We start from the raw sequence: 10,559 nt of genomic DNA on the forward strand, positions 1-10,559 counted from the left end.
GCTCAGTTGCTAGCTGTCATTTCAAGGCATGTGCCGCAGCCAGGTATTAGGTTGGAAAAACAAAGCAAGCAGGAACCACTCGAGTAGCTTAGTCCCATTCCCAGGGCTATTACACACCATAATATTCCAGTTCCTAAACTGCATTCACCTTTAGATGATGTGTTCAGCAGCACATTTAAGGTCAGAAGACTTCAATTCCCCAGGCAGAGATCTGGCAAATTCAGCTGTTAGAAGTCTACTACTGCAGTTTCTTGGCAGGTGAAAGTATAATTTTGCCTAGGTACAGGCCCAAAGGCAGTCGGACCTGCCTTCCCCTGGTAGGTTTCTCTGGCCTGTCCCTTTCCCTTACAGGAGGTGCTTGCTGCATCCCTTCCCTTCTTTTAGAGTCACGTATTGTGTTGGGTCTAGGGCTAACATTTTTAACACCAGCCAGTGAGGGGAAGCCAGCTGTAGGGGCATTTGATGGCCCAGTCAGGGAAAAAGGAAAAGAAATATGGGCAGGGAGAAAGTTAGAGTAAAAAATACACACAATACAGCAGAATAAAGGAATATATGAAAGGCAATGAACACAGTGACCTTGAGGATGGATATAATTTCTGTTTCTTGATCCCAAAACTATGTGCCGGACCATAGTGACCTCTGTACACCTGGCTCATGAAGAAAGGGACATGCATTAAAATACAGTAAAACAATTGCCCATGGTTGCCAAATAGATCATGGAGTGCGAAGCAAGCTGTGCTGGTAGTTGCAATTGCACCTAGCCAAACCTCTTTCCTTCGGCACAGGCACAGGAAAATCCTGAGGTAGCTTCACCCCAGCCAAGCCATTGTAGTCTCGGCCAGAGACTGGCAGTGTGAGCCAGCACGGTGTCCTTCGCTGCTGCAGCAGCAATGAAGGAGAACAACTCTCGGGTCTCCACCATCCTGCAGAGTCCCACTCTGATTTCAGTGCTGCCCATGGCAAAGCGCTCAGCAGTGCCCTTCCCCAGAAATGAGGTCATCCCAGAGGAAGTTGAGGTTTGTGACTTGCAGACAGCACAGAGATCCTAGTTATGGTGTTATTGCAGATGTAATTAAAACAGTAAGGATCTTCTATAGAGTCTTTTGTCCAGAAGACTAACAGAACCATATTTCCATTTCTGACAATTCAAAAAGGGTCAGGAATGGAAATATTTTCAGCTTTGGTGATTTTACTTATTTTTACAGAAAAAGAACAAATTTTTTCTTTACAAATAAAATGGCATCTTTTGATATTAAACACTGAAAGAGACACTTCCATGGTTTGTAATCTTTCCATTCCCCATCAGAACAGGTGTTGGTACTTTCACTGGATCACATCTACACTATGTGAATCAGGTTCGTGTACCAGGTGATTGGTAATAAGAATCAAATGAATTTTTCAAATGTATCTTCTTGATTCTGTTTCGTGTATGGGAGGCAATGTGTCATCTGGAGACATTTCTGGCGAACGTATTTGACGTATTTGCTTTGCTTATCAAAGCTTTGGAAATCATGCAGGCATCCATTGATTTTACTGAATTGTTTTGCCATCAGGCTTGGTTTGCTTGGTCTTTGTAATTTTGTGGCTCTGGAATTAATGACTGGCTGCTAATTGTGACCCACATGGTTTTACTCTCTCTGTCAAAAAGCATTTAAAATAAAATACAAAGTGCCAAAAACATGTGGGGATCATTAAAAAATATTCAGAGCACAGCAAAACTTCATGCTCTGGAACTACATTTTCAGAATCAACTTTGTTGTGAAAGAAATCTCTCTCATATTCTGTGTTTCATTTCATCTTGCAGAGAAAATGTCTGGAATGGTTTCTCGTAGTGTTCTCTGTTTCTTAAACCTAACACCACTTAGGAAACTGGAGCAGCAGCTAGTTCATATGGATGCTAGGCACTCCATCATGCGCATATTACAGTTTCTGCAGGAGTATAAACATAAATTCTTGACTCCCGTTGCAAACATTTAGTCAGGTGCATTCAGAGTACATGTTTGCTAGCGTATGAGCAAGTACTTGCACAAGTTAGGAAGTCAGTAAAACTGAGCCTGTACATACCAGCTCAGAAAAGGTCCAGTATGTAAATGCAGTTGGTGGGATATTTCACATCCTGAAACAGCATTTAACAGTATCTGTTTTGTTCTCTTAAAAGTGTTCTTTGAATTACCTTAAACCTCTCCCTTCATTTCCCAATGCTTTTTTTAATGAATCATGGGTTTTGTCACATCCTTGCTGATTTAGGATTTGTCTGGGTAGAAACAGATGCATTCCTGGCAGAGCCCCTTTTCATTTTTGGCTTGCCCTTTGTTTCAGATGTACATCACAAGCACAATTAAAACAAAGAGTAGCAGGCTAGCCAAACCTGTACTGTGTCTGGGTACCCTGTGTGCTGCATTCCTCACCGGGCTAAATCGAGTTTCTGAGTATCGAAACCACTGTTCGGATGTGATCGCAGGCTTCATCTTGGGGACTGCTGTAGCTTTGTTTCTGGTAAGCCCATCAGTCCTTCCACATTTCTTTTAAAAATACCTCAGTTTAAAAAAAAAAAAAAATTACTATTCTCTTGTGGCCTATTGCAGCTGATTAATCCAGTTGCTAAGAACTAATTCTAGCCCCATCTAATTAAAGGTACCATCAGAGAAAATCCTAATCTGAAATCAGGTTGATACTAATTAATAAGGCTAATATGATGACATTTGTGCATTGTATATATTTCAAGATTATTTTAATTACTATACATGTTCTTACTTGACCTATCCTGGAAAATGCTTTAAAGGTGGTGTAGATTGCAGCTAATGTCAAAAGGGGGCATGCTTGAGACTTCTTCTCTGACACCCCTGTGTTGCAAAACCCAACTGTCTGCCTGGTATCTGGCAAAAATGTAGGATACAGGGTGTTGTCTGGGGCTCTAAGCAGTGCTCCTGGCTCCCTGTTTTGTTTCAGACCATAAAAGAAGTGCAATAGAAAGGAAGGTCAGGACAAACTGCTTGGGAGACAAAACTACCTCCCTTTGCAGCATTTGGAGTTGAGCCGAAATTGTTCACCATCTCATAGGATAACCAAATCTATTAAAATGTATCAAAGACCTTCCCACAGAATCTAGGAACAGCATCTCCCTGGACTTCGAATGTTACTTGCTCCCCTGTTGGCTGTGTGGTTTAAGTGTTTTGTTTGGTGAGAGATCTCTTGCTGAGGATTTACCCACACAGCAGTCAAGGTGATTTTCACTATTACCAAGAAATGTGCCTGGTTCCATTTAATCAAAATAGGCTTCAAAACTATCCACTGCATACTAACAGACACTTTATCCCTGTTATCAGGAGGGATTAGGTTTCAAAGATCCCTTAAATCTAGATTGTCCTGTAACTGATTTTTTTTTCTATTCTGTACTTGAAAAAAAACCAACAAACCTTCACATATCATTTATTCCCGTGTTCCCTTTAAATAAAAAGATGTCTGCAACCTCTGACCTGAATCTCCTTGGCTTTAATGTAAGTAATTTGTCTGATTCCCACTGGCAAAGGCAGTTTAAATCTAGCCCATGCAGTTTAAGAGGCAGTCACCCCATATATCTGGTCAGGACAATCTGTGTGCTCCCAGTACCTGTTTCTAGCAGTGACAGCCTGCTCCCAGCCGCATTTTGGCCCTGCAGACCTTCTGCCACCCTGCAAGTGTCACAAGCCCAATTGCAAAGTGGTGGAAGGGCTCTCCCCGGAGCTTGGAGGGGAGAGGTGCTGTGAGATTTCCCGCTGCCAGCACAAGACTCACCCAGGCTGCAACCTGCTCAGGTCTAAAGAGCAGCGAAGAGGGAGAGCCAGCAAGGAGCTGGCTGCAGGAATCACTCTGACAGCAGATGTGTCAGCTCCTGTATGTCTTTTTTTCCACTGTGTTCCCAAGCCCCAAACTGCCATGTGTGTTTGCTCTTATTAGCATCACCATGTGGGTGCAGTAAGTCTGGTCACGCACAAGGGAAGGGCTTGTGGGATAAACACCACAGCACTTGTGCTGGAAGTATGCAGGCATGGTGCTACATGAGCCTGATATCATCCAGATGTGAAGTAGATTCAGCCATCCAGTGAGCTGTTTTCACTGTTTGGAAACGTCAGAGTCTGAAGGGGGTATTTGGCCAATAAAATGCATCGTTGGGGTAGTCCATGGTTCTGCAATGATAAAGCAGACATGGGAGTCTCTGCTGTACAAAACATAAAAAGGCTGGGAACGGTTCATCACCTCAGATGAGAGGCCAGATGAACCCATTTACCAAGGTAGTCCACCACGCCCAACTATGTCAGTAAACACACTGTAGCCCAGGGCTGAAATAGATGATGTCTTGAACCAAAACCCAGGTTAAGTTCGTTGCAAAAACTGGCAGTTGTGAGACCCCTGATGGTAATTCCTGTGCATTTTTCCTGGGGACAGAACATGCTGACCTCACTTTTTTTTTTTCCCTGCATTACACAGGGGATATGTGTTGTCCATAACTTTAAAGGCACTCACGGAGCTCCTTCTAAACCGAAGCCTGAAGACCCACGAGGAATGCCACTAATGGCTTTTCCAAGAGTGGAAAGTCCTCTGGAGACATTGAGTGCACAGGTACTGTAAATCCTCTCACCCATACTGTCGCCAAGCACATTTTCTGTTATGGCAGAGTAAAAACTAGTTGTATACATAACTACATAGGGAGCTGTTTTTATTCCTAACATTAAGTCCATTGAACAGAGTGAATTTGCATCAGGGGAGAGTTTGTTTTAAGGTATTTATCCCTTAAACTACCAAATACTGTAGATCTTCTGCCCCTGTGCACATCCAAAGCTAAAGCAGTAGGATTTCACATGCCTCTGCATATCGTTTGTGATAACAAACTTTTGCTTAGAAGAATAGAAAACAGAGGAAAGTAAAAATAATTCTGTCTAATTACATTTCAGAATGCTTTTGGGATGCCTTAAGGATTTACTCTTAACATTCGTAATCCTGAGGATAAACTATGCTGTCCAGAAAAATATTACAGAGATTAGGGTTTTATCCTTATTACCATTTAGTATCTTCTATAAGAAGAAGAAAAGATCATATATTGTTTTCTATCTCTAAGTCATCAGAAGAGAATTTAGTAGCATTCTTTCAAGTTTGCAAAAAAATAGGCTAGCAGGAGCATCTTTATTGATGGTGTTTCTGTTAAACTACTAACTTCAAATGGCTTGTGTTGGTGTAACTGAATCATACCCAGTCCTTTCAAAACAGACGAGCAAATGCCACCTGCCAAGAATTTCTGGGAACAAGGAGGAACTGTAGTTTATCAGTTATCTGAAATGGTCTGGTGTAATTTATTTGTTCTTTAAATTATACTTCCTTTATTAGATGGCCTACCATTCCTGTGTACATGGTTTGTGGCAAGATCAATAGTGACTTTTGTTAAACCCTTTGACAAATAGGAATTAAAAAACTGGAAAAGACACTGTTTCACCTGGAAATATTTTGCTTAGTTGAAAAGTCAATTTTGATTAAGCAAAGATTTGCTGGAAGACTTTCAACTAAATCTGCAGAACTGTGTGTGTTAACTGTTCTCTTAGTGGACTTGCAGTCCAGAAACCATGTGCTACTTATATATCCACATTGTATCGTGTATGACAAAAGGGCTGAACAGGTGAAAATATTCATAGACTGTGAGAAAAATTTTGTCTAGTCAGCTGTTTATAGCTTCTGGACTGTGAAGTGCAGGTATGGACTAGGCCTTAACTGTTAATGTCCACTATAATCAACAAGATAATTTTCTCTGATTCAGGGTATCAGTCTCTAAATGACCATACATCTACCATGCAGGAGTAGATTGGGAAAAAAGTGATCCTGCTCTGAAGCTATTATAAACAAGTCCTTGGGAGTGGCTGCTCATTACTGTTTCTTCAGATACAGGAGGTGCATCGTCCTTCTCTGTGCAGATTTCTGCATCCATTCCCACTCTTGTTTTGCCTTGCACCCACACAAACCCTGCAGATACAGCATGATCCAAGGACGACTCAGTACTGCCACTGAAGTCCTGGACATTGGCTTCCAAGAAGGTTGAATCAACACTGTTTCCACCTAAAGAGGACTTCTGTGTTGCTATATATCTGTGGCTGCACGTGTTTTGCCATAATGATCCCACCTCTGTGTGGTTTTAAGCTCTGTATGTTCCCTAGTATCAAACTGTGTAGGATCTACATGCACACATCACATGAAGCCAAACCGTGGTCTTTTAGGCTCTTCTTGACTGAGGGCAGACCCACTGTATTAGTTATGTGACTGTATGAAGTGCTTGAGCCTGTACTGACATGTCCTTCTGGACAGGATCCAGTCCAGTTTGAAAGTCTTGATTGAAAAAGTGGCACCTTGTTTTTCAAGCCTGTTAGTGAGTGTTCATAGCCCAGAAGCAGTGCTTGAGCTTGGCGTTTCCCACCACGAGCTCAGGATAAATGTGACGGCAGTCACATTTGCAGTGATCTCTTAATTTTAAAGCCCTACATTAGCTGGAAAATAGATTTTATTAGTGAAGGTTTTTCTCATTCATTTTACACACTAGGATATGTAAATGCCAAAATGTATACAAATGTTCATGTGTTTGCCTTTTCCTTTTTGCAGAATCACTCTGCCTCTATGACTGAAGTAACCTGAGATGCAAGATTGGCAACAGAAGCTATTTTTTATTACCCTCCAGTACAATACTCCCAAGACACACAGTTACTAAATGTCTAACTGTGATGACCAGTATTATGTTATGTCTAGTTAGAGGCTAATGTTTTGTACTTTTTTTGTATGAGGAAGTGATGTAGCTTGCCCTGATTTTTTGTCAGCTTTAATATTATTATGCCAGAATTTAAAAGCAAAACGGAAAAAGAACAAAAAAAACCTTTTCTTGTTTAAAGTGTGCACTGAGGAACTACATCTATGGAATTGTTGATGTTGTTATGTGATATTTGTACACAATTTTTTTTTTCATTTTTGAATTTGTATATCTTGGGAAAAAAAAAATCACTTTTACCTTTTCTTACCATAAGAAGTGCTTCTAGCAGTAGGTCAGATTCTGATCTGAGTAAGTTCAGCATAGATCTGAAGTAATTGCATATATTTAATTCAAATTAAAATAATGGTGATCAGGAATCTAACCTGAATGATACTATCAACAAGTAATAAACATCCATCCTTGATTCAGTGAGCTACTTAAGCATTCCTTAGCATGACGGATTTCAGTTAGCCATCCAGTTTCCAGACTACTTGGCAGACTTGAAGTATAGCCTTAAGCATCTTACTGAATCAAAACCTGATTGTTCTGGTGTGGGTGATTGTGCTAGTTATTGAAGAATAACTAAAACAACATACTCAGTCTGCAATATAGACAGGCTGGACATGAAAATTTATAGTAGTAGCTGATAGCATGTGAGCTGACTATATCATCTCCCTAGATCTCCGTTCCTCCCCAAGGCCCAGCTAAAGCTCCCAGTGAAACCTGGCTTCAGGAATTGACTATGGGGATATACAGCCACCACTGTGGAGCTGAGGCTGCGCTTTAAGTGTTTCATAACTTCATCATAGATTTGTGGGGTAACTAGTAACACTGGTGCAAAGGAAGAGTGACACCACTTCTCCAGTGGAGTGACATTACTTGGCATTCAGATTGGCATAACCAAGAAGCCAATTTTGCCCTGTCAGTGTAGTTTTCACTGAGGGGCTTTGGCAAGTAAAAAAAAAAACAAAAAACAAAAAACCCCAACCCTGACACAGGACACGGTCTGTAGTAGCAGTCTGCATTTTTGTAAATTCTGCCATACAGAATTTATATCAAAACTGCTATTTTACAATTTAACAACTTTGTTTAAGGAAAAAAAAGACAAGTGTGTGGGGGGGTGAGGGGGTAAGAACAAAAAAGAGCCCATTTACAATGGCTAGAACTGGGGCAAAGGCTTCATTACATGACTTTTCACTGTTTCTAGGATTTTCCTGCATCTCATTCTTCTAGCATGGTGATAACTGCTGTGTGTCTCCTTTAAAGAATGGAGCCTCTGTCTGTACTTTTACTGGAATGTTTACCTCACATTTCCATGTTGGTTCTTCTTGGCTTTTTTTGTATATTTTTTCCAAAACAGATGCAAAAAAAAATTATCAAAAAACCAAAATGTGTAGCCTGGTCTCTGTCATTTGCCTGTGACACAAAGAAAATTTGGGATGTCTACTTGTGTCTGGTCTTGCGGTGTTTCTTCCAGGTTGTTATTTTCTTCTGACTCTGCTTCAGTCTTAGGAATATAAGGATCAGACTTGGGCCATGCAGGCTTTCTGTGACCATGAGGAACCATCAATAGTGTTCTGGGTCCTTCACTACAACTTTGATCCAAATTCCACAGGGAAAATTTCTGCTGAGTAAATTTGGCTGTGGAACTGGTCCTTGTTCTGCTGTGTTAGGAGAATAATGACATGTCAGGAAAGCTTATCAGCAATGAATACTCCATTCAAGATGCCCAGTCAGCAGCACCTAAGTCCACTGCAAAGGGTTAGCAGGGGGTTGAATTCTAAGATAAAAACTTAATGTTCTGTAGCCTAGTTTTTGCAGCTGTGGACTCTGGGGTTGTGTTCCTCCCAAGTGTGCTGTTACCACAGCGTGAATCTTGTGTTCTTGGTCAATAGCTTCCACAGAACTGGTCGTGATGTTGTCCCCCTCTGCTTATCCTCTACCGTGATAGCGTGGGCAGTCTTTCTGAAGGTGGAAGATGTGGTTTTGAGTTTCTTCTCCATCCTCCAGGTTGAAGGAGGATTTGAATCTCAATTTTCCACTTCCTGAAGGACTGCCTTATCCTTCCAGTTATAATGCAGCACAGTGAGAGGCACCTCTCTCCACTTTGAAATAAGCACCCAAGAGAGGTCTACAGGTAGATGCAGATCCACAGGGGTGTGTGTGCTTGTTTGCAAGTGCCTAAGTTCTGGATGACTGGTTAGATGAAGCTATACCTATCACACACATTCACTGCATTTCCTCTTGGCTAGCTCTATGTGTTTGCTACCATTTTAGATTTATAGTACCCTCAGCCTTTTCCAGTTGACAGATAACCCTCTGCACAGGCAGTCTAAACCTAACAGCCCATTGCTTTTCCCAGGTACCTTTCCCTTCATGAGCAATGTGTGTCCACCTCTTGGAATCTGTGAGCCAGTGCAAAATCAGTCTTTAGGTAGCCTTTCGATTCCCCCCACACACACACTTTTCTGAGGCACATCATTCTCTATGTGCTGTGTACAGTGAGCTTGGGCAACTAACAGTGGCTTCTGTAGTCCAGTCTGATGACCAACTGTGTAAAATAAACGTGTTGCAGTGGCTAGCTTTTCATGATGGAGTTAGATCACCGCTTAAGACGGATGTATGGCCCTTGGGCTGTGTGCAGTTTCATGCACTTCAGGTATGAACCTGGTCTATTTAATATGACTGGCAGCAGTGTCTGACGCCCCTGCCTGGGGGTCACCCAGCTGGATGGCTGTGGCCTCTCTCTGTCCCCCAGCTAACTCCCATCTGACAGGGAAGTGGGTATCCCTGCAGAGCTGTTGTTCTCGCTCCTCCTGGTGTGCAGATTGTGCCTCTTGGCTGTGCGAAGGCTCTGGAACCTGACTCGGTATCAGGAAAACCATCTGCCCCTGCCTTAATTGAGTACCTGTATGGAAGGAAAATTGCCCATCTCATCGAAACCGGAGGTCAGCATTAGAAATAAAATGTTCAGCCTCCCCCAAACTTGAATGGGCAGACTTTGCTGATGCCCCCACAGGCTGGCAGATGTGGTGGTGTAGGACAGCCTCCCTCAGCTGGTTGTACGCATGCAGGAGCCTCTTTGTAGTGCACCGCAGCTTTCTCTCATTCATGGAGACACCGGTCCACCCAGTCTCTCTGTTAAAAAATGCCCTCCTAACCTGGCTTCTTTACACTTTTGATCTTCTCTACTGGTTCTGCCTAAAAGAAATGAAGATCAGCCCTCCTGCAAATGCATGGGTGGGGCTTTTATTTATTTATAATTGAATTTGACAGAAATTAGGTACTTTTGAAAGCCCAAGGATAAAAAAAAGCGTTTAAGCACCTAGAAGTCTTAGCCCTTCCATGGCCCAGGTGTTCTATGCAAGACTTTGATCTCATTTCAGACTTCTGCTTTTTCAGCTCGTTACAAGCAGTTAAAAGTTTTGCATCTCAAATGCCCACGCCTCCTCTTCTTCCCTTGTATGTTAGCCGCTGCAGCTTCTTGCACAGGTGTGCTGATGAAGTGAGGTTTGCGCCCAGAGGGACTAAAGTATCTCAGATTAGGGAAGTCTCAATTTGACACAACTCAGACACAGCAAAACACGAGACAAAGCTGTTGTCATGCTCTTTTCTTGCCTATCCTCCTGTTTTTCAGTCTTCTGTTTTTCACTCTCTCTTCTGATCATATTACATAAGCTATGAAAGTTAGATACTGGGAGAGAGACAGAAGCGGGGGATGAGCAGAAAATGCAACTACCACTGAAAGTGTTTTTTTAGATAATGAGTACTGAGTAAGAGGAAGCAAGGAGGTGTAAGT

General features: G+C 42.0%; 1 protein-coding gene across 2 annotated transcripts in view; it reads left to right on the top strand.

The window, feature by feature from the left end:
• PLPPR1 (phospholipid phosphatase related 1) overlaps nucleotides 1-8,150 on the top strand; it is a 140,730-nt gene extending 132,580 nt beyond the window's left edge. For both annotated transcript variants that reach the window (XM_076362838.1, XM_076362840.1), the window contains 3 exons: nucleotides 2,320-2,496; nucleotides 4,468-4,599; nucleotides 6,619-8,150. In XM_076362838.1, coding sequence (XP_076218953.1) covers nucleotides 2,320-2,496; nucleotides 4,468-4,599; nucleotides 6,619-6,651 — 342 coding nt within the window. In that variant the 3' untranslated portion in view covers nucleotides 6,652-8,150. The remainder of the gene's footprint in view (nucleotides 1-2,319; nucleotides 2,497-4,467; nucleotides 4,600-6,618) is intronic.
• The last annotated feature ends 2,409 nt before the right edge of the window (nucleotides 8,151-10,559 follow it).

The sequence above is a fragment of the Aptenodytes patagonicus genome, chromosome Z (genome assembly GCF_965638725.1).
Source record: "Aptenodytes patagonicus chromosome Z, bAptPat1.pri.cur, whole genome shotgun sequence".
NCBI classification, from domain to species: Eukaryota; Metazoa; Chordata; class Aves; order Sphenisciformes; family Spheniscidae; genus Aptenodytes; species Aptenodytes patagonicus.